Source organism: Pseudorca crassidens, chromosome 10, assembly GCF_039906515.1.
Source record: "Pseudorca crassidens isolate mPseCra1 chromosome 10, mPseCra1.hap1, whole genome shotgun sequence".
NCBI classification, from domain to species: domain Eukaryota; kingdom Metazoa; phylum Chordata; class Mammalia; order Artiodactyla; family Delphinidae; genus Pseudorca; species Pseudorca crassidens.
The window spans coordinates 11,565,441-11,592,944 of record NC_090305.1 but is presented as its reverse complement, the minus strand read 5'-3'; the positions used below and the strand labels follow the sequence as shown (position 1 = coordinate 11,592,944).

General features: G+C 46.8%; 1 protein-coding gene across 5 annotated transcripts in view; it reads right to left on the bottom strand.

Annotated features, from left to right (window-relative positions):
* JARID2 (jumonji and AT-rich interaction domain containing 2) overlaps nt 1-27,115 on the bottom strand; it is a 242,748-nt gene extending 215,633 nt beyond the window's left edge. For 4 of the 5 annotated variants that reach the window (XR_010946674.1, XM_067752044.1, XM_067752041.1 and 1 more), the window contains exon 1: nt 23,654-23,786. Coding sequence is in view for 1 of the 5 variants with exons in the window: in XM_067752042.1 (XP_067608143.1) it covers nt 25,981-26,025 (45 nt within the window). In the remaining 4 variants the exon portion in view is untranslated. Of the gene's footprint in view, nt 1-23,653; nt 23,787-25,980; nt 26,188-26,953 lie in introns of those variants that run through there. The other variant, XM_067752042.1, reaches the window with a different exon arrangement.
* Nucleotides 27,116-27,504: the final 389 nt, after the last annotated feature.

Sequence of the window (27,504 nt, the reverse complement as noted above, 5' to 3'; positions counted from 1 at the left end):
GGTTGCGCAGTGGTTAAGAATCCGCCTGCCAATGCAGGGGACACGGGTTCGAGCCCTGGTCTGGGAAGATCCCACAAGCCGCAGAGCAACTGAGCCCGTATGCCACAACTACTGAGCCTGCACTCTACAGCCCGCGGCCCACAACTACTGAAGCCCACGCACCTAGGGCCCGTGCTCCACAACAAGAGAAGCCACTGCAATGAGAAGCCCGCGCACCGCAACAAAGAGGAGCCCCCGATCACCGCAACTAGAGAAAGCCCGCGCGCAGCAAAGACCCAACACTGCCAAAAATAATTAAAAATTTCACGTCAAAAAATATTTTTAGGGGGCTTCCCTGGTGGCGCAGTGGTTGAGAATCTGCCTGCTAATGCAGGGGACATGGGTTCGAGCTCTGGTCTGGGAGGATCCCACATGCCAGAGAGCAACTAGACCCGTGAGCCACAACTACTGAGCCTGTGCGTCTGGAGCCTGTGCTCCGCAAAAAGAGAGGCTGCGACAGTGAGAGGCACGCGCACTGCGATGAAGAGTGGCCCCCGGGCTTCCCTGGTGGCGCAGTGGTTGAGAGTCTGCCTGCCGACGCAGGGGACACAGATTCATGCTCCGGTCCACGAGGATCCCACATGCCACGGAGCGGCTGGGCCCGTGAGCCATGGCCACTGAGCCCGTGCGTCCGGAGCCTGTGCTCCGCAATGGGAAAGGCCACAACAGTGAGAGGCCCGTGTACTGCAAAAAAAAAAAAAAAAGAGTGGCCCCCGCTTGCCACAACTAGAGAAAGCCCTCGCACAGAAACGAAGACCCAACACAGCAAAAATAAATTAATTAATTAATAAACTCCTACCCCCAACATCTTAAATATATATATATTTTTTTAAAGATAGAGAAGAAAAAGATATAAATATTTTGAAAGAGATACAAAAGGGGGGGAAAAATGAAACAGTAAGTTCTTCAGTGAGTAGTCCCACAAGAATGAAATTGATCTTTCGGAATTCAAAACCAGGGTCCTACTAATTTACATTACTGCTGGAAAATAAATGCTTCAAAAAAAATCCTTAAAAACAATTTTTTAAAGAACACAACCATTATGTGAAGATCACTTCCTTACTTTTATAATTAAGAGCTGGTCCCAGTGGAGACACCGGTGGGGATAAATAATTGTAGAAGAAAAGATTATAAACACATCCTATTTAAAGCCTTTAATCCTTTCGTTATTCAATTCAGCATATGTTTACAGAGAACTCACTATGTGTATTCAATACTGTTAGCAAATTAAAAATATTTCTTAAAAGATGACAAGTGAACGTGAGTGTGGTGACCAGGAAATGCAGTTACTCTTACTATGAGGAAGCTGCAATGTTTCCAGGCAGAAGGAACTCCCTCCCCTCCTACACACACACACACACAGGGAAATGGAGCAAGTAACAAATGAAGACCCACAAAATCTAGTAAACACCAACTGTGAATCGTCCAACTTCCTTCTCTGTAAATAGAGACTTACTAGGTTTTGTTTCACATACTGATAAAATAAATCTTAATGTAGTATCATACCTTTTAACCTGAGCGAAAAATCATTAAAATTCTTCTTTTGGGGCTTCCCTGGTGGCGCAGTGGTTGAGAGTCCGCCTGCCGATGCAGGGGACACAGGTTCGTGCCCCGGTCCGGGAAGATCCCACATGCCGCGGAGCGGCTGGGCCCGTGAGCCATGGCTGCTGAGCCTGTGTGTCCGGAGCCTGTGCTCCGCAACAGGAGAGGCCACAACAGTGAGAGGCCCGCGTACCGCAAAAAAAAAAAAAAAAAAAAAAAAAAATCTTAACACTTGAGAGAATGATTTTTAAGAACTACTGTGGGGGTTTGGGGGGCGGTAGGATCTGGGCTTATGAATTCAGTGACGGTGTGGCAGCAATAATAACGTAGTAAACAAAACAAAAAGTAAAATGGCCAGACACTCAAAATTAAATGACATACACATACTATACTACTTATGACCCCCATTTTAAAGATTAAAAAAAACTGAGACACAGAGAGATTAAGTAAATACCAAGAGTCAGAATTGAAACCCACGGCTCGGCTGTATAACAACCAGGCAGCACTGCCCACCCAGAAGACGACAAGCACAGCCTTCAAAGCGAAACAAGAGTAGGATTCAAACCTCCCCCGGGGATGGGGGCCGGGGATGCCGACCCTGGACCCCTTCCCCTGCCTTGTTTCCTCAACTGCAATTTGGGGGAAAATAGCCACTTCACAGGGCTATGGTAAGGTGTGAATAGATAAAACACTGTTTCATAAAACATTTAAGTAGGTACAAACTCATAGTAGCTACCATCCAATAGAGAGCTTCTTTTTTAAAAGACATATAAGCTTTCAAGATGAGTTCTGGATAGAAACCAGCAAAACAGCAAGGGCCCTACACAGAAATCCCTGAGACTGCTCTGTGTTTACCAAATGAGACATGACAGAGTTTGGGGAAACACATAACATTATACAGACAGTGCATTATAATAACTAGTCTTTAAGGAAACACCAGGCTTCCTTCCAGAATAAAAATTAAAGAACGGTCCTCAGAAAGGAGAGCGTATAGGACATTGGGCCAAAAGAGGCTGCTGGAAGCAATGCTTATGAGGCTTTACAATCCCATAACTGTTTTTAAACATCTTTCAATTGGGGGAGAATGACGAATGTGGTCTTCAGTCCCTGCTGCTTCAGCAAGCTGGATCCCCTAAAGTGAAGCTTTTAAACTTTTTTTGGTAGAAGAGATCTGATGACAACTCCCCAGTGCACAAGAGCTGCTCTGGTTGTGACACAGACGTGAAAAAAATGAGAACCACTGCACAAACTACCCACAAAAATCAAAGCTGTCCTAAACCCTTGCGAGGACACAGGACCATCCGCTGAGAGCCTTCGAGAAATGCAGCATCTCAAACCCCACCGCAGACCTGCCGAACGAGAAGCTCCCTCGTAATAAGATCCTTGTGTGATCAGCGTGCAGCGGCCGAAAACCTCCTGGAACGTCATTTGGTCTCAATCCTGGACTCCTTCCCACATCCTTCCCCACCACGAGAGCACAAAATACGTAACTGGACAAATAACACAAAGAAGATAATAAATACTTGTAGAATTAAAGCTGAATAAAGCGAAAGCGACGTCGGGCTACACATGTCTAGGAAGACAGAAATCAGAATGTTCCCATCATACATTACGACTTCTCAGCTAAGGAAAACTCAACTGTACGACGTTCCACTGCTTTTCCAAGTCAGAGCATAAACCCAAACCAGAGCTGAGCACCTCTACAACACGTTTACTGTCAAGTCCAAAAGTACGGTTTCAAGTTCCAGGCCCCAGGACACGTCAGCCTGACAGCACTTGAAACCGTTAAGCTTCTTAAAGCACCAATTCTATACCAATGAAATGAGAGAAGACTGTCAGACTACCTAATAAATGGTTAGGATCAAATACACGAAAACACCCAAAAAAGATGCTGAGTAAATCGTTTCCTCAGTCAGAAGAAAAGAAGCGCTAGAATCTACGAAAGTACGAAACAGTGTTTTCCTTTTGTACAGAATTCCTTGTCTTTAAGCGTCTCAATGCTCTACCGACTGAGCTCGCTGGGTGTACCAATACCTTGTGTCTTAAAAAAAAAAAAAATTTTTTTTATAAAAACACACACAATTACACAATTTCTGTGACTACTCAGGAATATCAGGAATCAAGCTAAGCAGTCTCCTGGCAAAACTCAATTTAAGGCCCTGTCACCAAACATTAAATGTACCTCTCTTCACCCTGTGAGGTAAATTCTCAGTTTCCTTCCTGTTGACAATCCAGGCCTGACTGGACCCTGCCTGGGCTCTGGACCCTGCCTGGGCTCCGGTCCCTGCAGTCAGCACTGCAGACACACATACAGACCGCCTGCATAACAGGGAGGGTTTCCTCCCAAAGGCGCTCGCAAATGTACACGTTTGTGAACATGTGCAAAATCTCCAAGACCAAGCAAATGACCCATCACCCCAGAAAATGCTCAGGAGTACCTCCAAAGTACACTAAAAGGTTAAAAAGCCAACGAGAGAAGGCAGTTATCAAGTCAGAAACTTCACTTTTTATAAGAAGTTTTACAGTCCAGGGGCTTGGTCTAGGGTTGGGGGTGGAAGCAGGGGTGTGACGAGACAGAGGCCACTTAAGGGTTTTCCTCCTCTAACAAGAAAGAGGCAAGCACCTAATAAAGGGGCAACAAGAGGTGACGGCTCAGCACATCTTCTGATAAACTCTAGGATGTTCCCCAAACACAGGCCAGACACGGAGGCCTCAAACTTCCCAACTGGGGGCAGCCACCCGGCACTTTCCACCTTGCCGGCCACGGGCACACGCCTGACTTGAAAAGACTTAACAAAAGAGTTATATAGCCCCAACTTCCTTGACTTTAATTAAACTTGGCTTCCACTTCTGAAAACCCCTCAAGTTTTTATTTTGTTTTGTAGCCCCACTAATGCTTTTCATTGAGAGATGCTGTGAAAAGGAGAAGCAAATTCTTTGCAGCTGCATGTGAGCATCCTGCCAACTGAAGCACAGGACGAAGCACTCCCATGTTAAAAATGTCCAACTGAGAGATTTACAAACCAGCAGGGGGGAATGGACGGAGGAAAGGAAGACGTGTGCGTGTGAAAGATCTGCAGAAAGCTCCCTTTTTTGTTTTTAAGTCCCAGGGGCCTCTGAAGGCTTGTCATGCTTCAGCGACTGTCACCCCCTCCCACTTTACCCCCTTTCTAAAGCCACCGGCCTTTCCAGACACATTCTGCACAACCACTTTTTAGCTGTTCTTTCTTTCACCCCCTTCTCCCCAGGCCTCCCCCAGCAGTCCAGCCACAACTGGATAAATGGAAAGGAGAAGAGGGAGGAAGCGACCATTTTCCTCCGACCAGAGGAAGCCCAGAGTTAAGCTGCACTCCTGGCAAGGAGACGGACAGTCCCCCTAGCAAATGAGCTTTTTTCGTTTCTATCAGCAGCAGCAAGATAACCACGGTCAACAACAATCAGAGCTCCAAGCTGACGAGCTTTTTGGTTGTGCTGCTAAAGCGCTTATGTAGGAAACCCTAGCTGTGCCCTTTCAAAAGGCTAATTCTGGTCAAATGTGTCACCCTAGAGGGTCTGGAGGTTTCGGTTGAAATTTCTGCGTCAAGGGGTAGGTCCAGAGAAGGGAAAGAGTGGCGGCACCGCCCCTCAGCACAGGGTCCAGTGAGCAGATAGTTTCATAAGCAAAGCTTTCACTTCCATCCACCCTCTGAGTGGGGAGGAGTCCATGTCCCCCCCATTTATACCGTGGCCAGAGTATAAATGACTCACCCCCTCTCTGTCGCTCTGGGGCTAAGACACAGGAGTTCTGACCCAGCAGCATTCTGGGGGGCCATGCGAATGTGCATTCCACGGAACCACTTTCCTCATCTGAACCCTCGGGTGAATGGAGCTTATTTCCAGGGCCCCAAGTAACACGGCCACGCCCTCGGAATGTAGGTAAAACACACAGCCCTCTGGGGATCAGCATGCACACAGCCCAGCAACCTCTGATCCCATCCAGACGGATGTACGGTAACAAAGAACTGTCAGACTAACAGCCAGGAGGCCCCGTAAGGTCCTCAGTAATGAAACCAAGGTGAAATCTCCTTCCTACAGCACAGCGGACTTCTAAAGGCAGGAGAGCCAATGAAATATCCTCCCATAAAGACTTTCAACAGCAGGGGTTGAAACAACCAACCAGAAAACTCACCAGAATCGGCACACTCCATTCTGAGTATTCGAGTCCGTCCACATTTTTACTATCGTTTGAAACCTGATTCTAACAACAACGTTCAACCTGGACTGTTTCACCACTGTCGCCCTGCCAGGGAGCAGGCGTTCCCTCCTCGGCACCTGAAGCCATTTACATCAGCTGGTTAGGATTCAGCCGCTCCCTTCCCAGTCGCTGGCATCCCCAGGCCTTTTGCTTCCCCTCAAACAGATCTCTGAACCTCCACACGGGAAAAGCAAAGCCAATAAATGCTACATCTGATGCTGGTGAGCTGCTCGCCTAAGGTTTTTTTTTGGATGGGTGGAGGGTGTTGAGGTCAGGAGAATGACACTCCAGGAAGCTCAGGCTCTGTGCTGAGCTCACCACCTCTCCCCACAGCCAAAGGAGAACGATTTAACTAATCATCTGCCATCCAGCAAGCTGCAATACGTCAGGATTAGTCCAAACCCTCCACCAAGCGGCTGTAAGAGAGCGACACTGATGTGCAGCATAAGGGAACACAGTTACACCAAACAGAACACCTCGCCTTCCCTCATGGAGGCATCTGCATCCCATTTTACAGTGCAGAACACTGAGGCTGGCTCTCAGATGAGGCCCAGTGATCTCCCAGGGCACTCAGCTAGTACATGGCAGGGTGGCATTTAGAGCAGTTTCCTAGGAGGCAGGCAACTGAGGTCTCCAGGAGTGGTGAGATGATGTTCACAAAGACACACACGCTCCATCAGGTTATGTACTCACAAAATTGTTCTAAAACAGACGATGCAGTACTTCCATATAAGCTAACACAAAAACACGTTTCTGCCTCATGATGTCAATAAAAGCTTGTCATTGATAAGAGACTCCTAAAGCCAAAATATACAACACACACCGCAGCCAGGAGAAACAGGTGAGGCAATGCGGTTCCTGAAGGGCAGCCAAGCACTCTGGGTGGAGAGCGAGGCCCAGGAAACTGCCGTTTCCTTCTGAGGCCCTAAGAGGTAGTTTTTTCCCCCAGGGGCAGAGGATGTGGAACTCACTGTTAGCTATTTTCCTTTTCATTACTACTGTTCCAGGGTGAGTGTCACGGTTGCTGGGAGGGGCTGCAGGAAGAAAGTAAAATATCTAGACTGATGTTTGACTTTATATGCAAGTTCACTGTAAGAGTTAAAATATGCTTGTCCAAGACCATCCTCTCCCTTCAAGAGAGCTCTTTTCAAGGGAGGACACACCAGGATCCCCAAACTCTGCTTAATCAGTTCAAATACCACATGGGATTCATCGGACCCATTTGTCCTCTTGGGCTCCAGACACTCTGTAGGGTAAAACGTAGAGACATAAAGGAATTAGGAAGAGTAGATGTGACAGTTATTTGAGATAAAGATGATCAGTACTGACCTTTAATTTGGAGACCCTGAGCCTCGTGCCATCTTTTTTATGAACATGGGAGAACACTTTGGGACCTTTCCAGCTGGGAGGAAGGAAGCACCGTTATTCATCCCCGTTGGCTAAGAGACCTGACAAGCTCCGCTTTTAAAACCTGTACAGACTGGCTACCACCAGTGCCCTCCGATTCCATGAGGCATGACTTTCAGACAGACCCCTGAGCTGAGAAGGGGGCTGAAAATCAATCAGGTTAAAATGAAAGGGACGATTCTACACTATCCCGTGACACACCATGGATGCAGGTCCCTCAAGGGACTAGACGTGCTGCCATGGCTACACCAGGTCCCTAGGGAAGGGGGTCAGCAACCACTGAGGAACCCTGCAGGGATACCCCCTAACTGGCTGGAAAGTGACCTGTCCACTGTCTCCTTCTGTAGCCAAGAAGTAGGCTTCACTTCTGTATCCACAGGGAGACTTGAGGACAATTCCCAAAGCGATATCACTTCACAAAATAAACCCCATAGAGCTGGATCTGGAACATTATTGCACAGATATCTGAAGTCCCAGCTGACAGTCCTATATCTCTTTGGAGCTAGGAGGATTATTAAGGCTTTAAAATTCAATTACAATTATGGGACTCTAAAATAACAAGAAAAACTCTAACCAAAAAAAAAAGAAGAAGAAGACCGCAAACCTAAGTCTGAGATGCAGAACGAAAGGGACATGAATTCAGCACCCCTGCCTTGTCCAAGAGAGGGTCAGTCCCACAGCACAGACGGGGGCAAGCAACTGTCAAAGACAAGGGCTGGGTTGGATCCGGCCAACATTACAAGTACAACCAACTGGTCCTGTCCCTTAGTCTTGTGCTTTTAAAGGGCGGTCGATGTGCCAACTATTTTAAAGCTCCAACACACTAATTCTGTAAACAATAATGGCTACAGCCTGCACACTGCGCACTGGAATGGATTCCTCAACTTGGCCTCATCACTTATGCAGCTGATGAAACAAACACTGACAGCTTTTTTGCATTTGTAAAGGCCCCACAGCAGCTGTGGTGATCCCACCATAGAGCAATGAATTAAGCCTGAAACCCAGCTGGGTCTGAACAGAAGCCTTTTTTGCACAATACAGCAAGACTATCATTGTTAACCTAGGCATTATTGGGAAATATTCTGCATTACATTATAGGGCAGTTCTAACTCAATTCGTAAAATTAGCTCTAATAAGCAATTTTAGTAGGAGGGATGTGGCATTTGCTTTTGAAATGGCACAAGTATGTGTGTAGGTTATAGGTAACACCACACAAAGGCAGCCTGGCAGAACAGAACACAGATTTCCAGTTAAACAATGCAAAGTTTAAAATAGCAACTCCTTCTTAGATATTCACACACATATACACTCACTCACTCACACCTACGACCTTCTAAATTGAGGTGGGTATCTTACCTTGCAAATTCTTGGTTAGTTAGCCACTACAGAGAAAATAGTGAATACAGCCATCTGCCCTTTAGGTAAGGCAAATCAGTGACACAAGAGTCAATCTGGAACCGAGCACTGTACCAGAAAAACCGGGGAGTGGTGGAAAAACGTGATTAATCTCGTTATTAATGAATTTTTTTGACACTGAACTTGAGCAGTAGGTAATAAGATCCCCAAACGCTAACACACTAGCCTTTGGCTTCCTATCACCAGGAACCTCGAGGAAAGGCAGGGACACCCACACCAAGTCGTCACTCCCAGAGAACCAGAACCCACAATGTCCAAGTCTCCAAAGGCCTCCATCACCCTTGGTCATGGGGCTTTTTTCCATCCCCACCATTCCAACTCTCTTCTATCGCCGCATACTTTCTACGAACACTTAAAAATGAGCCAGAAGTGCTCTACTCAAGTAGGAGACTGATCTCATCTCAACAATCTCACACCAACTTGGGAAAAATAAATCTGGGGAAAAAATCAGAAATATCCAAAGAAAACATGGCACCATCCCTCTTCCTTAAAAGAACTCCCATTTCTTAAAGGAGTTTGTTATGAGGCCCTGTTTTGATTTTTAAGCATTTTTCGTTTAGGTAAAAGGCGGCTTGGAAGGAGCAAGAAAATCAGGCGAATTTCTAGGTAGACGGTGGTTCTCTTCCCCACAGTCTTTTGCCAAAGCACGTCAACAGCGGTAACCACGACAAAGTCAAAAACCAAAGGTAAGACAGGAAAACAGCCCCTCGGTCCTACTCTGCCGCCCAGAGCGGAGCCAGGGTTTTTAAACCCCTGGCTCCTCCCAAAACTAAGTGGTAAATGCTATGCAGAGATGCACCTGAAGGCCCAGAACGACAACCCAAAACACCTGAGCACCCACAAAGAGCCAATCATCCCGTGATGAAATTCCAAGCCCCACCACTTTCTCACGCCTGACCAAGTGTTCAGAGCTTGCAAAGAAAAGGGGGAGGGGAAATAAGACCACTGCTGGCCACCCACAAACAGTGAAGAGTAGCAGCCAGGCAGGGAGGAAAGTGAGAACCCCACCACCCCAAGGCAAGGCAGCTGCCCCCAGCAGGAGAGGGTCCCATGCAGCCCTCTGCCGCACAGAACACAGGAGGCTCTGAGACCCAGGCTAAGAGGAACAGCTTCACAGGTGAAAGAGCAGTAAATAAATATATCAGTAGTAATCACCTAGATGGGCAAGACGGTCTAGCTTGAGGTATTCCAAGAGAAGTGCAAGCAGCATCCCCACAAAAACTTGCACACAAGTGTTCACAGAAGCATTATGTACAAGAGCCAAAAGGTGGAAACAACCCCAATAGCCATCAGCTTATGAATGGATGAGCAAAATGTGGTGTATGCCCACCCAATCGAATATTATTCAGCCATTAAAAGGAACCGAGTCCTGATACACACTACAACATGAAGGAACCTTCAAAACACTATGCCAAGTGAAAGAAGCCAGTCACAAAAGGCCACATATTGTATGATTCTATTTACATCAAATGTACAGAATAGGCAAATTCATAGAGACAGAAAGTAGATTAGTGGTTGCCAAAGACTAGAAAAACTGGGGTGAGATGTGGAGTGACTGCCAATGGGTATAGAGTTTCTTTTTGGGGTGATGAAAAGGTTCTAAAATTGATCGCGGTGTTATTGCACAACTCCAAATATACTAAAAACCACCGAACTGTTAAGCGAGAAAAAAAAAGAAAAAATCACATTCACATCCAAGATCACTCAGGGAAGACTGAGATGCCTAGGATGCCTTTCTGTCTTGAACCACCAGTAGAACGCCAAAAGAAACATAGTTGAAGAACTGCCAAAGGAACTGGAATAAGTTGGGGATATGAGAGTTTTAAAAAAGAAAGGGCTAAAAGGGGCTGACACTTTGCTAAAGATACAGCAGCCAAGGACCGCAATGTATGCCAAGAATATATATATATACACACACACACTGTAGTTAGACTGAAAAGTGTGATGAGGGGTAACTATAATCTCCCAAAAAATAAAAACTGCAACTGGAGGCTTCCTATTTCCCTGCAGCTATGTTGTGGGCTTTAATTAAGAGCATGACAGCCTACCATATTTATCCAATGTCAGTGCCTACTTAGACAAGTCCCTTAAATTCGTTTTAAAACCGTCTTTGGTTGGATTTGTAAATTGGGGAGGAAGCAGTCAGAGGAGGGACTCCAAAAGTACATTCGGTCACTTATCAGCCTTAAAAATCTTTTCACACTCAGCAGGGAGGGTTCTGTGCCATTGATGGTAGGAAAAAAGCAACCATGAAGCACCACCCCAGGTCTTCCCTGGACCGTATGTAATGCCTGTCCGGAGAAACAAGCATTTAGAACTGAGCAATGTGTTCTGTTCTTTATTGAGATGACCTCCTCCGTGTACAAGTGGAGTAAAAGGACTCCTCTTACAATAGGTACCATTAAGGTCTTCATTTGTATTAAACTGTAAGCAAACAATGTTCAGCTGTAAAAGCTTTTGCAAATCAAAGATTATGGCCTGGGACTTCCCTGGTGGCGCAATGGTTAAGGACCCGCCTGCCAATGCAGGGAACACGGGTTCGAGCCCTGGTCCCGGGAGATCCCACATGCCGCGGAGCAACTAAGCTGATGCGCTACAACTACTGAAGCCTGCGCTCGAGAGCCCGTGCTCCCCAACAAGAGAAGTCACCACAGTGAGAAGCCCGCGCACCACAACGAACAGTAGCCCCCGCTCACGGCAACTAGAGAAAGCACACGTGCAGCAATGAAGAGGCAACGCAGCCAAAGATAAATAAATAAATAAATTTATTTTTTAAAAAAGAAAAAGATAATGAATGGTCTTCCTTGGTAAACTAGCTGTTCTTTTTTTTGTGGTACGTGGGCCTCTCACTGTTGTGGCCTCTCCTGTTGCGGAGCACAGGCTCCGGACGTGCAGGCTCAGCGGCCATGGCTCACGGGCCCAGCCGCTCCGCGGCATGTGGGATCTTCCCGGACTGGGGCACGAACCCATGTCCCCTGCATCGGCAGGCGGACTCTCAACCACTGCACCACCAGGGAAGCCCCTAACTGTTCTTTATAATCATCATTATTTATATTCCCAAGAGGCTTTGCCTACTGCTCCAAAAAATTCTGGAAGGAAATAACATGACAACTTCGGCAAGTCTCATGTTAGATGCAAAGGAAAAAGGCTAGTAGTTCCAGAGTAAAACTGTGTTTCATTGGGGCCGTGTCAGCATTGGGGTAGCAGCTCCATGTAATTGGAGCAGGGAGCAGAATTAGAAGAAAAGAAAAAAAGCCACTTTTCAGCATCAGATATTTCCAAGTCAGACCCGTCATCTTCCTGACCTCCCAGTGCTTCCTAGCTTACCAGAGCCAGAAGAAAACCCATTTTTATAGCATCATTAGAGTCTGATTTATCACGAGTACAAAAGAGTGTGCTTCTCAGGGCTCTGCAAGTCTATATTTGTATCAGGAGTTTCTGCAGGACTAAATGATGGTGTTTATATTGAGCTGGGGTGGGGGGCAGTGCAGGAGAAAGAAACCAGTACTCCCCAACCTTTTCCACCAGGAGACTAGGCCTGTGGCTCAGATATGCCCAGAGCCCAGAGCCTGGGACAATCAGGCAAGTCAAATGGGTTCTTCACTTAAGGAGATTTCCTTTCACTCTGTCAGCCACCTTTCAGATTCCAGCAAAGTTTAAACCACAATGGTTTGGAATCCTAACATCAGTTTTGAGGATTATGGTACAGAATGAGTATTTGCAAACATTTTTAAAAACACAGAATGCTGGACCATGCAGTCACATGTACCAATCGCTTCCCCCAAAGAAGTTCATTTATTAAATCCAGACCCTCCCTGACCCCCTGCATGGTGGAAAAAGGTAGTATTAAACTGCATTGGCATTTAAATAGAAATCTGATCTCTGCCATTCAAGGATGTGATCACCACTGGGGATTACTTTCATGCATCTTCAGAATTCTTCCACATTAAAAGTTCTCTCAGGGTGTCAATACCAATATTACCTAACAAACCTTGCCTTTAACTAAAGTTTTAGGTCAAGATTTTAGAGCTAAAACAAAAGGCTACTCAGCCCAAACACTGGTGGGTTGAGGACAAGTGTTCGCTGCCCGTATTTTAATGTGGTTGTTACTTTGGGGATTTAGAAAGTGAACTTCAAGTCAGATCAAAGCAAAAACTGTTTGCTCCCAGGATGACTGCTCATTATGGCCTTAAATCCTTTTTGGAATAAGGTGTGATGTATATAAGTAAATATATCAAATAAACCCCCCTCAAAAAATTGTAACCAACTACAAGTCCCAGTGAAAAGGCTGCAGAGCGAATGGAATCGAATGTCAGACAAAAACCACACCACAAGAATCAGGCTTACTAGTGAGACTGTTTCCCCGTCCCCTGCTAAACCCTCCTAAATGCACGGGAATGAGCTCTTTACAGAGCAATGCCAAGTGTTTTCGTCATTTTCAAACGATTAAGAAACCAGGTTGACTGCCCGTTTGGCACCTATCAAAGGTGGTAGCCTCGGCCACTCGGGATCATCAGTTTGGAAAGGAGTCACGTGGCATGTGTCAAGTACCCGGTCCTGGTGGCAGGGAGCTACTGCAGGTGGAAGCCATGTGCTACCAATTTAACTGGGACTCCAGCCCACGGATCCTCGCCATCACATCGACTCTTTCATCTCCCAACATCAAGACGTTATCACAAGCTGAAAACAGAACGCACAGCGTTTTCATGCTCTGGGCAACAGAAGAATGGAAAAGGGGGCAATTTAGGTAAAACCAATAAACATTTAAGTCCTACCTCATTTCTAAATGGACATCTTGGGCTTCCCTGGTGGCGCAGTGGTTAAGAATCCGCCTGCTAATGCAGGGGACACGGGTTCGAGCCCTGGTCCAGGAAGATCCCACATGCCGCGGAGCAACTAAGCCCGTGTGCCACAACTACTGAGCCTGCGCTCTAGAGCTGGTGAGCCACAACTACTGACCCCACGTGCCACAACTACTGAGCCTGCACTCTAGAGCCCGTACTCTGCAACGAGAAGCCACTGCAATGAGAAGCCCGCGCACCACAACGAAGACCCAATGCAGCCAAAAATAAAAATAAATTAAAATTAAAAAAAAAAAATAAAGACATCTTTACTGAAGAATGAAAACGAAGGTGAAGAAGTTTATCCAAAAGTACTCTTAAATGCCAAAAAGTAATGCTGCTTCTTAGCAGTTCTGGGATATCACCTCATTCTCACATGGGGGGAGGGAGGATGATAAAAAGCCATCATCAGAACAATCAAAAAGTGTGTCTGATATAAAGATCACACTGCATTTCACCTTAAGTTTGGAAGAAAAAGCATCTATATTATTTTCAGTTCTATCCTCTTCCTCAGACAACCCGGATAGGCTGTAATCAGCAAGGATGACCCAGAAACACCGTGTTCCCTCTTCAACCTTGAGGCTGGAGAATTACAGCCACAAAGACCTGCAGGACCTAAAATAAGAATAATCTGGTCTAGATAGTTACAGTTTATAAAGCACTTCACATGTTAAAGTACGATTCTGCCTCCCCCAAAATGACCTTGAGGGGCCAATACATGAAAGTCTAAGTCTCCCCATTTTATGCATGAAGAAACTGAGACTGAGGGGAAGTGATTTACCCAAGGTCACCGGCTCTCTTCCCACAGGGTTTGGCATCTCTGCTGTCAACTGAACTGTAAATTCTCTGAAGACAAAGACAATGTCATATTTTCTAACCCCTAACAGAGTCAGAGAATACGTCAGCTGTATGTGACTGAACAGTCTTCCAAGCCAGAGCCCAATGGGACCTTTGTCACCATACAACACCCACCTCACAACCAAGGCTGAAATCACTTGCGAAAAGAATGGGATTCTGGGGTCATTTTAAAGTTACGTCACGTCCTCACAAAAAAAGCATTTCATAAACATGAAATATGTAATTGTACAATTCCACAGACGCTTCTTCCTTTACTGCTACAGTCATCCTGACTAAATAACACATTGTGTTCTCAGAGCAATTTTGTTTTACAAAGTGCTTTCCCGTATCTTATCTCATTTAGTTCTAATGCCCTGAGAGAGGACAAGGAAAGAAAATAGAAACTTAAATAAAACCCACCTGACATCTTTACTACTTATTACAAGTGCCTGTATTGGTTTTTAAAAGCCAACAGACAAACCCGCTGGCACTACCTGGGGGACTGTAAATTAGTACAGTCTCTCTCCCAGAAAACAACGTAAAAGGGATCTGAATTGTAAACACACGTAACACAAAGTGGTAGTTCCACACTGAGGAGTTTGGAATTAAGTGCAAAAAGATACAGGAAAAGCATACTGCACACATCACTGTGGACGACAGCCCCCATACTGTGAAAAGACCATCAAGAACAGGCAGGTCGGGCTTCCCTAGTGGCGCAGTGGTTGAGAGTCCACCTGCCGATGCAGGGGACGCGGGTTCATGCCCCAGTCCGGGAAGATCCCACATGCCGCGGAGCGGCTGGGCCCGTGAGCCATGGCCGCTGAGCCTGCGCATCCGGAGCCTGTGCTCCGCAACGGGAAAGGCCACAACAGTGAGAGGCCCGCGTACCGCAAAAACTTTAAAAAAAAAAGAACAGAGGGGTCAAGAAAACTGTGGTACAGATTGACCGAGTGCCCAGCAGCTATTAAAAATAATGATGCAGAATCATATTTTGATAATTGAAATGAGATATAAATGCAAAGAGCACGGAATAGAACATCTCTTAGGAGTATGAGCCCACATACGTAAAACGACATTATCTACAAGTGCAGGAGCACACCGTAGGTAACTGCAGTAGACTTTACCTTTGTGTTGCTCTTGGAGTTGAATGATTTCTTGTAAGGCAAAAAGAATCGTTTTCAAAGGGGGACAAACCCTATTGGCCCAATTAGGTATGAGGATTACATGTAGATTTTATTTTCCCATGAAAATGAATCAATAACTGCAGTTACCATGGATAACTGAGGATCCATCTGGCAGGAGGAAGCATCTCTGAAAGCCGGTCCAAAAGCATTACCCCAGCTGGCCTTCCACTGTATCAGGGGCTGGGTTTCATGCCCCGGCTGTCACTGATAAAACGTGCAACCTTTGTTATTAGACACCTCAGGTTTTCTCAGCTGTGAAATTCTGATTAGTGAAGCTCACCTTTTTCCACTAGACCCTTACTAATTCCCTCCCACTAGTGGGTATTATTTGAAATACTCCAAAAGCTTCAAGTCAACAAATATTTCCTAAACTGTGTGATGACAGAAAATTCAGCCTCTAATCGTGTGGGGTTAATAGGGTGAGACACATGTAAACACTAATTCCAGCACCTACAGGTACGTGTGAGGAGTCGGGCCCACAGAAAAGGGGTGTGGCTCTGCCTGACTGGGGAAGAGGGTGGCAGGCTGCCCAGTCAGGCCTCAGCGTGGTCAAGGTGGGTTCCACAGGCAATCCGTCCCCTGAGCAACTTGAGCAACCAAGATGTGCAAAGGCCAAGAGGCTGGCTCAGCTGCAGTGGAACGGGTGGCCAGAAGCTCAAGGTAGAGCAAGGGCTTTTTATGCTGTGCTGAGGACAAACGCAGCTTAGACTGGATCCACTGATGGTTCATGGTCAGAGTTTCAAGTTCAAGGATTACTGCTCCGAGAGCCAGGTTAAACATCTTTGGTGAAACGTCTCTGTGCAAAGATTCAGTGCCGGTCTAATCTTAATTCTCAATCTGTCAGTCTTTCTAACTCACCACCCAGACATATTCAGAAGTCAAGTGTTGGATAATAGAGAAGAGATTCAACCACCAGAGAGTGGGGCTGGGAAGAGATTACATCACCTTCTTTTTTTTTTTTAATTATAGTTGATTTACAACATTGTGTTAATTTCAGGTGTACAGCAAAGTGATTCAATTATACATTTTTTATTTTTTATTCAGATTCCTTTTCATTATAGGTTATTATGAGATACTGAATATAATCACCTTCTAATCTTTAAAGCTTTGTTCTATATCCCAAAATGGGCTTCAGAATATCTGTTGCTATTCATTTGGCTTATTAAGAGGCAAAGTATAGAATTCATCTGATTCATTTACTCCTGAGTCAGCCTGGAAGGCTGCCGACAGACCTGATGTCTCCAGGTTGGTGATTTCCAACTGTGTAATCATACCTTCTTGAGCATTTGTGCATAGTATGCAGTTTACAAAGTGCTTTCACATCAAAAATCTTACTGACCCTCCCAACAAGCCTGTGAGGTGCATGGAACAAGTTTTCCAGGTGAGGAAGCAGCCCAGCAAGGTTATGTGGCTTGCTCAGGGTCACACAGCTCATATTCCCAATCTTGTCCACTATAACCACAGAGGTGCCCTACATATTCAAAACAAGCCTGTCCCAATCTGAGGCATTAAATTCCCCAAGCCCACATACTAGCAATAAGGCATGGACTCAAAGCACAAAACACTCCAAGTCCTGTTTAGGTCAACATCCAACTGCTGCTTAACAGAATAAGCATTCATGCAGCACCCCTTCTGTAAACCTAGGGAGGGAATAAATGCAAGAAACACATGCTCAGCCCTAATCCCTTCTCATTTCCTCCTGGCACCTGTTTCTGCCCCCAGAGGCACCAAACACTTTTAACAGCTGGCAGAAATAAGAACCAAGTGATAACACACACAACCATTGTAGCCCTAACCCAAATTGTGGCTGGGAAATAATGGAGAAAGAACCACCCAGATTAAAAAGAGAGCAATAAAACAGGGCGCCCAAATGGCTCCCACATTCCCCTGGGTGATTCAGTCACTAGATACCTGGGCTGCTGTCACATAAACCAGAGAGTCTCCTGATGGAAAAGACACACACAACCCACCCCCCTCATGCCTCCCCACCCCCAGCCAAAACTATCATTGGGAAAGAACTCCTGGTTGTACTGGAGAAAATACGTGAGAAGAGCTGTACTGGGAGTACGGAGGGGCAAAATTTGTGGCTATGAATTTTATGACCTTCTAGGACTCAAGGTAACTAAACACTGCTGCCAGTATTTCAATGCTCACTGCCTTCCTCTTCATGGGTGGTGGAGCTTGACAGACTTAACAAAATTAGAACTTAAGATCCAATTTAGGCCTTCTAGGCCACACCAGCTCTCCAAAACAGCTCTCAAGAACTTCTGCCAGTAGCGTTCCCCTTTCTAAGGCCCTCATACACCCTATGAATATGCGAGTAATTATGTATAATGTTCCCATTACTCACGCTGCCTCATTAACATATCTAGGCAGCCTTTGTTTACTGCCCAGCCCAGACCCTGGTGAGGATTTGAGGGCAAATGATTTCCCCCAGCGCCCCACGGTACCCTACGCAGCAAAAGTCAGGGGCAACAATAAAGGTGCGAAAAAGCATCGAGGCTGATCTGTCGCAGTCCCTGCGAAATCAAATGAATTCGGAAGCCTGGAGAGCAAACACAGCCCAGGCCGGCTCTCAGATACACCGAAGAGCGTGGGGTGGGGGCACTTTTAAAATACAGAGCACAAACCAGCCGGGTCCCAGGACAACTGGGATCTCAGCTCTTCTTCCACTGAGGACTCGAGGAGACAGCCAGCGGGGGATAAGGGGGTAGCTCCACCAACTGGTGTTTAAAAAAACAACAAACACGTACTTGAGACAGATCCACTCCTGCTCCTGGAGGCTGACAAACTGCCTTAACTTCCCCCCAACTTTCTCAAGCCAAAAAACCTCTCCAAAGGCTGCCAAGAGCCCGCATTATGGCATTTTCCCCTTTTCGGGGCTACTCCGATCACTCCTTTTACCTCAAGTTCATCTGGACTAAAAAGTGGGGAGGAGATACAGCCTTTCACTGTCTGGCCAGGGCCTACCGGCCTCAGTTTTCCGTTCTGTAAAATGGACTCAACAGCCTCTTCCTCTCCTGTGAACTCACTAGGGAAACAATAACTATGGGCACTTACTTCAGAACTGACATCTTCTCCTCATGATGCTAGAGCGTTTCCTACAATCCAAGCTCCTCTGGCACATTTCTTCAAATGGCAAAGAGAAGTCCCACGAGGCATGGGAGGCCTCCTCACAAGAGCAGTAAAATCTGTGGCAAGACAGACTGGTGGAAGTAGAAAGAAAGCCAAACAGAGATGCAAGGCCCAGGGCTGTGGTCCAGCTGCCCACTCAGATGTGCCTGAGACTTGGCCCTCAGGATAGGATCTACCTCTGCAAAACGTGGGCTCTCTCCCACCCCGCACATCCTGACAAAGAGAACAAAAGAGACAAAAGCCACCTGCAAGAGGTGACAGGACAGGAAGTCCCGGAAGCAGGCAGGATCATTCAACCAGGAGCAAAAGGATATCCGGCAAGTGCTGCCACTTCCTGCTAGGTTCAGCTCTACTTTTAACAATTTTATTCTGAGTCAGAAATGAATGAAAATCCTTGATTGAAAAGTGTGAGGCTGCCAGAAGGCTATAGGGTTATCTGAAGTCAAGAAAGATTAAACCCTAAAAGGATAACGAAAATCTCACTCAAATTGTCTACAAAAAGGTAGACCAAAGTCATCAGAGTTCCCACCTCCTGGAATGAAAGGGGCCTGCGACGAGGAGGCCAGTGTAGAAAAGGCTTTATGGACAGACAAAAGGGACCAGAAACACGAAGTCTGGGGCTGGGAAAAGGAAGCGAGGTTTGTGGAGGGGAGGGCAGTCAGAGAAATGAGGAGAAGAGGTACCTTGGGAGATGGAAAGAAACAAGAGAACTAAGTAGAAACTGATTCAAATGTGTCTTGTTTCCATTAACAGGTAGGCTTGAGGATTTGAAATGGAACAGATCTTTAGCAGTATCTCCTAAGTAAGACAAAATAATTAAAGTTGCTGGATTACAAGATACAAGCTTCTGAACTCCATATAAATGAGGAGTAATATCACTCATCTTTCTGCCTCCGCCATTCTGAGAATGACACAAACTCTAAAAGTAATACAAATTACCTCAGCAGGGCCACTCTGACCCACATTTTATCTATGCTACCTGGCATGAACTAGATAAGCTAGTCTAGTTTAATATTTGAGGATTAAGGCTAAACACAATGGAAGCACTCTTATCAGAGCTGATAGGGACCATAAGTTGGTTAGCTAATATAAAGTTTATTAAGCAGGAAATCTTTAAAATATATATATATATCTACTTATACAGATACGTAGATTATATACATATACGCACATACATGTAACGTAATGAACACATAAATGTGCTGTTACAGATGTTTTTGAGACCTCTTGGTGCTCCATGTTATGCTGTTTTGTTTGTTGGGAAGGAAGTCTGGCCGTAAGTGAAGCTTGGTTCTTAAAAGGGAACCACTTGTAAAGCAACGTGTGCAGAATCCTTACAGATTTTCCCCAAGCCTTTTAAATGGGGAAAATGGCGGGCCCACATCTAATTTAACCGTCTCATTTTTTTTTTAGTACTTCACTTTTATCAAGGGTTCTCAAACATTCAGCTTCAAGCTTTCATAGAAACCAACTCTCTTTTCACATTCATTCAAAGGTTTACATAATATTTAACCGAAATTGCAATAATAAGTCTAACTGGAATAACCAGATTTGGGAATAAACAACTGACACTTGGCAAGTCTTCTATATGGGAAGGAGCCAAAGGGGACAGAAGTACACACTTCCCAGGCCTGCCCACTGGCCAGGAGCTTCGTGCTGAGATATCACAGCCAGGATGTTCTGCAGCCAGGAGCACCAGGGAGTCTGGGTAGGTGGAAGGCGATTAATAGGAGTGCTGTTACTATAATCCTAGGGGAGACTGAGACCTGGACCAGTAACGGGAGCACCAAAACAATGCAAGCAGAATTCCAATAACTAAACTTCTTAGGCTGCAAAACTTTTAACCATCTGGATGAAAATGTCAGGAGTCAGGTCCTCAGACCATCATGATCAAGGGCAAACCTTAAAAATAGACCAGCTTTTCGGCATCCAGTCACGATTTTTAAAAAAACTCAGAACAAACTACAAAAGTGTGCATCTACCCAAAAAAACCCCATAAAACAAACAAAGAAAACAATGCCTATGGCTAACAGCTTACTTCCATCCATACTACCCTGGCAATACCAGCTCTACTCTATATAAAAGACTGAGTATAACCACTCTTCACTCGAGTCTGAGCTGCCTGACTGATCATTTCATGTCATTTTTCCAGCTCCACATTACTGACTCATTACCGTTCACTTCACCGAAGTTATATGTTTTGAGTGACATGTTTCATCCTTATTTTTCCACTAGCCCTGTAATTTTTAGTGTGCGATTTTGTAGAACTGGAGGTTTTTCACCAATGCAGACACCGTGCTACATTACATACACCTCTGGTTACATAGATCTGCACTGTTCAGTAGGATAGCTACCAGTCATACGTAGCTCTTGAACTTTTGAAATGACTAGTCCAAACTGAGTTGCCCTGTAAGGGTTAAAAAAATACACCAGATTTCAAAGACACAAGATAAAAACAGAAGGCAAAAGATCTTAGCAACTTTTGTACTGATTACATGTTAAGATAATATTTTTATTATACTAAGGTTAAATAAAACTATCATTAAATTAAAAAAAAAAAGTCCAGCTTAGCCTTTACCGGGTGTTTTAATGTACTGGGCTTAATATGACTTTCCCATGTCGTCTTTGAAAGGAAGAAAAGGGTTCTATTTTGAATCTAAGAAACATTGGTTACATACTGCACAAGATTTTCTCTTTCTGAAGGAGGAAAGTTTAAATAACCTTTGGAACAGGATATGTATTAGCACTGGAGTTATTTCCAAGACGTCTGTAAGTCAATAGCCCTCAGCCCAGCAACAGGAACTGGTCTAACCTCCTATGACAGAGGAAACAGCCATTAAACCATCTAAGTACCAAATAATTCTAACTGGCTATTTGGGCCAATGGCTATGGGTGACACACAAGTCAGGTCTACAGTAAAGTAATAATAACCGAAGTAATAATAACTCAAATTGGATTATTTTTAAACGTAATTTTTTTTAATTTCAGTGACACACTTTGGACTCTTAAGTTGACAATATTCCTTCTATAATCTCTCCAGACAGTGACAGTTGCTAAATTGTCTCTGCCCGAGACTATGAAACAAAGAGAAAAGTTTTCTCCACTACTAGAGACAGACAGAAAGCAAGCCACATGAACAGCTCAAAAAAGGAAAAGCTGGGCTTCTCTGGCGGCGCAGTGGTTAGGAGTCGGCCTGCCAATGCAGGGGACACGGGTTCGAGCCCTGGTCCGGGAAAATGCCACATGCCACGGAGCAACTTAAGCCCATACGCCACAACTACTGAGCCTGCGTGCCTAGAGCCCGTGCTCCACAACAAGAGAAGCCACTGCAACGAGAAGCCCGCGCACCGCAACGGAAGAGTAGCCCCGGCTCACTGCAACAAGAGAAAAGCCCGCTCACAGCAACAAAGACCCAATGCAGCCAAAACCAAAATAAAATATTTTTTTAAAAAACCACCATTCACTTTATAGCAGTACACCACATATACTCGGTAAATATTTGTTAATCGATAAATATTTTTTTAAAAAGGAAAAGTGTAGCAATTAAATAATGTGTACACATTTTTTTCCCCCAGAACTGTAAAATAATTCAATTGGGTGTAAAATGGGGGGGAAGGGGGGCACTGCGGGGGACAGAAGCTCATAAATCCTACCACTACATTTTGGTGTCGTTCTATTTTTTTCTTTACAATTTTATGTAATTATAGTAAATCCCACTTTTGAATCTGGTAACACAAACTTTTCCCAGTTTTTTCAATCATACTACACCTTTAACTCAGAAAATTAGGTACTTAAAATTTACAGCCTAGTGTTACAAATTCTGCTTGAGCTGTCCTAGGAATCAAACTGGTAATCTGTTTTCACGCTAACTGTATGAATCATATCTTCATGTGGCAGAGATTTTTATTTCAAACTCATACCTGCTATAAAGCATCAAAGATCAAATGCTTTCGCAACCTGGGTATCATCTGTTATTCTGCCTAGGAATAACCAACCAGTGGAGTGATGGAAATGGCATAAAATACCCATAGAGCAAAACATGCAACTGTTTTTATTGTCCAAGTGAATTAGGGCTTTGAAAGGCAAATGTTTTCAGTTATTTAAGGTATTGTAGCTGGAATCGTACCCAGCAATTAAGACAGGATTACAGTGCAATTTATGAGTTTCTCAAGGACGTCATTTAATATGAAATATAACAATCATTTCTCCCAAAGCCTGCCATCTACAATCCCACCCCCAAACTCTGCTTTGCTAAAGCAATAAACTAAACGGGAACGCGGCAGGCATCTAAGGCTTTTGAGACTACTTGCAGGAAATGTGCTGCCTTCCACGAGCTCAAGTAATAATTCCACCTTACAATGAAAGAACATACATACTGTTTTACATCTTCCACGGACATTATCTCACGCACGTGACCTCAGATAAAGTGAAGTGGCAAAGGCACGTATTACTTTTTCCATTTTACAGAAGAGTAAACAGACCCAGATTTCCAGCCTCTTGTTCTCCGGTTCTCAAGAACTAAACCCAGAACACCTTAGACTCGCAGTCCAGTGCTCTTTCAAGCACGCGCATCAATGACAGTCTTCCCCCGTCTGCCCCACCCCCTAAAATACTCAATAGGCCTAGAGCTGGCACAGCGAAGAAGTGCCACTCTGGTGTTTCAAGGCATCCATAAAGAGCAACAGTTGATGCTGTGCAATATCACCCAGAAAGGCATCCCGCCACATCCTGCCGAGACACCCCCAACACGACTTAAAAGTGACAAGGTGGCCAAATCCACAACACGGTTCTCCTACAAAGCCAAGCTTCCCTGCATGAAGTTTCCCTGCTTTTCAAAAGCGTTGACGAGAGAACACGACCACCACCACAGTAATGCCACGGCATCAGCAGACCTGGAAACAGAGGGAACGAAAACGTTTCTGCAGACAGAAAACGTCTCCGCCCTGCTCCCCACCCCCTAAGTGGAATCAGCTGGGTCGGGGTCGCTCGCAGGGGGCCCACAGGCTCTCCGCGCTCACCTGGAGGGAAGCGCGGCGTTCCGCTGCGGAAGGCCGAGGCCGGTCGCATCCTCCTCCTCCTCCACTTCCTCCTCCCACGCGGCAGCCCCCGCCTTCGCGCCGCTCCCTCCTCCCCCGCAGCCCCGCCGCGCTGGAACCTCCCGCCCGACTTTTGACGTCACGGAGGAGGAGAAGGTTCCACCCGGGCCCGTCCCTTTGTGACGTCACAATGACAAAAGAACGCGGCCTGAGCGTCCGGGAACCCGGAGCCGCGGGGGGCGGAGGGAGGGAGGGGAGGCCAGCGCGAGGCGGGGGAGGAATCAGGGGGCGGGAAGGGGGCGCGCTGACGTCTCGCCGGCTTAACCTGTTGCTCTCGGGCCCGCACTGGAGCCAGCGGGCAGGGCCGCGGGGAGCCGGCCGCGCCGCCGCCGCCATGCTCCGCCGTGCGCGCGCTGGGGGGCGCCCGCCGCAGCCGCGCGCCGCCCGCCCCCTCCCCGCCACGCCCCCGCCCCGCGCGCCGCACCGCCCTCTCCCCAGGCCGACCGGCCGCACCTCCCCCGCGCCCCACCCACCCATCCGCCAGCCCGCCGGCCACCGCCGCCCGCCCGGAGCCCGCAGCCCGGAGCCCCGAGCCCGGAGTCCGGAGCCTGCAGCCCGCCCCCTACAGGCCGCGCGCGTATTCCGGGCCCCGGCCCAGCCCGCCGCGACCCCCGAGCGCCCTCCCTTTCGCAGCCGGCTAGAGCACATCGGGAACACGGGCTCCGCTCCCCGAGCGTTAACTCGTGCTCTGCCTCCCGCGGCCGCCGCCAGCCACGGGCAGGCGGCCGGACGCCAGGACTCGACACAATCCGCTGACCACCGGCAACACAACATCCCACCCCACGCCGCTCCCCAACTTCGCGATGACTGGGGCGGGGGTGGGGGTGGCTCTGGTCCAAGTTCTACCCCTTTTGCTTTGTGGCTGCACCCGGATCGGATGTGCCCCGGGAAGGCGTCCACGCTCGCAGACAAGGTTGTCTCCCTGCAGTTTCTACTGCCCGAGTTTAAACTAGTCCTTTGCATTCTCCCCAGCCCTCTGCAATGCGGATGTATTTTAATTCTTAAATTCTTTAGGGAACAGCTTTTTAAGTAAGGCTTAATTATTTAACCTTGCATTTCTTTCATAGTTGAAGTTTACGTGTCTAGATTAGGATCAGCCCTCAAGAAGAGATATTCAGCTTTTCCATTAAATCTATTTTTTACAAAACCAGTGCCCCGAAGGTCATCTCCCATTACACACATCACACTGCTCAAAAAGGGAAAATATTAAGACCAATTTGTCGACCCGAGTTAAATAAAACTTTCTTATAACATTGCATTATTCCTAATGTGTGTTCATTTGTTCTTTTTTTTTTAATGGGTTCTTTGATTTAAAGCATGCAGCTAATCACCGATCACTCGAGTGCATATTTGGTTAATCCTCGGACCCCTCTCCCCTCCCTCCCCCCAAACTTAAAAAAAAAAAAAGCCACCACACACAAAACAAAAACACTCCCCATGCCAATCAAAACGTAGCTGTACTATGCACAAAACAAATTTAACTATTCCACACCAGTTAAATCTCTGAATAATCACCCAATTTCAGAAGGCCAGTTAACTGGGAGTAATTATTTGTAGTCACTTACATATGCATTCACATGCCTTCTTAAAAACATTAGCTATATTGTATGTCTTTTTCCCCCTAAAACTGGAAACCATGAATTTTTAAACAAAACCAGTCCCATTATTAAAGTCAATCCCAACAAATGCATTCGCTGTAACGCGATTCCCAATTGGTTTATGTTGCGAACCAAATAATCCAAAACGACCACATACATTAAATTTGATGTGCCAGTGCAAGGAACAAGATCGCCATAATCGGACCCTCGATTGCAACTTAAAGGGCTTCCAACACACATGCGTTACACGATTTCCCAAATAACATTAATAATAATAACACAGGCTCATTTGCATGCAAAGTGCAATAGGGGCCAAATCCGCCCGAGAATGCAGTTTAGTCACATTACCGCAGCCCCTACACCCCCACCCAGGCTCCACCAAAATCCCCTGCCTTTCATCTAAAACTAGATTATGGTTGTGTCATTCGAGGTCAATTTATTCACTGGAGGTATCGCTACACCAATCTGTTTTTTCGTCCAAACTAGGCAGACACGACTTTGCCTGAAAAAGCCTTCTTTCAGAAAAGAAAGAAACAGCCTTATCGGACGCTGTGTTTAAAACCCTTCAGCTGCAGAATTATCTATAAACTTGACATTCACAGCCATTGCTTAAAACTACAAGTCAAAGGATGTGTTGTTAGGAGCACTTACGTATTTCTTCTGAATGATATTCCTCTTGGGTCTTTCCTTGCTCATTCTGAGATCCAAATGCTGATTGCAAAAGGGGACAATTGCTTCATGAATTTAAAGCCGTCAGAAATTTGCAAAAAAATATCCTGGTGGTTTTTATTGTTGTTGGTGGTGGTGGTTGGTCTTGGAATCCGACTTTTCTTCCTCTTCCCCCAAAGCCCGATTCGCCTTGAAATAAATCCGAAATTGGGAAGGAAAAAAAAAAAAGCCAAAGACGAAGCAAACAAAAAAAAAATTTCACTTTAGTAAAACACTCATAATGGAAAATTTCCCCCGAAACACACACACACACAAAAAAAAACCGACGCCCTTCACTCCCCCCCCTTTTTCCTCCAAAAACTACATCAGCGAAACGTGAAGGTCCTTAGTGTCTGATCCGTAGTTACATCTTGGAAAAGAAAAAGGAAAGATAAATAAAAAATGTTGGAAGTCACGTTTGTGCTGCAGCAGCAGTGCGAGCAGAAGAGTCAACTCCAGCGGCGGCGGCGGCGGCGGCGGCAGCACCACAGCGAGGGCTCGCCGAGTCTCTTTTTTCCAAGCCCCCTAACCAATGAGAGAGAGGCTATCCAGCCCAACTTTAAATGGACTCTGCTTTTATACAAGTTAGGGCTCCTCGGATAATTCCCCGCCGGACGCTAGCCGAAAACTCCCACAGCTGGGCCACCAAGCGCCCGCCTCCTCCGGTGCCGACCGCCCCTGGCCGAGCCCAGAGGACCCCCGCAGCCCCGTCGACGAGACACCCGAGAGGCCTCGACGAACCCTTCCCGGGCTACCCCTCAGACATCGCTCCCACGCCGAGCCTAAGAGTGGAATTGAGAGAGACTCCCTAGCTCAATGCATGGCACGCTCGGTCGCTCCACCTCACCCCCTTTCCCCAGCTTGCCGCTCACCCCACAACCGCCACACGCTAGCCCCCGCCACGCCTCGTGTCTACCTGCAGCCGGGCTGCTGGGTGCCAGTGCCCCAGGACGGCCGGCCCCGGGGAGAGCCGCCTATTCCCGGGGCACCTTAGAATGGTCCCCTTGATCTTCTGGAAGTTGTAGTCCCCCGACTACAAAATGGCTATGGCCACGGGAGCTGGGAACTACAATTCCCAGCCTGCCCCGCAAGCCTGTCACTCAACTCCCCTCCCTCCTCCCCGCCCCCTCCCCCTCGCCGGCCCTGCCAACAAACGCCTGGACGTGTCCCGCGTGTGACACTGAGAGAGGCTGGCTCGGGATTGGCCCGCAGAGCGTGTGGTCCGCGAGCAAGGAACTCCCCACGCCGGCCCGCCCCCTGGCCCCCGGCCGCGGCCCCCCTCCCCCCCCCCGCGGCGGCCGGCCCCCTCCCCGCGCGCCCCGCCCCCACCCGCGGCGCAAACCGCCTGTGGAATCGAGGAATCGCGCGCGCGCCGGCCCGCGCCGAGCGGCCGTGGGGGGGACGCCCGGCGTCCCAGGGGAAGGCCTCGGAGCGTGGCGGCGCGGGGGGCGGTGTCGGCGAGGGGTT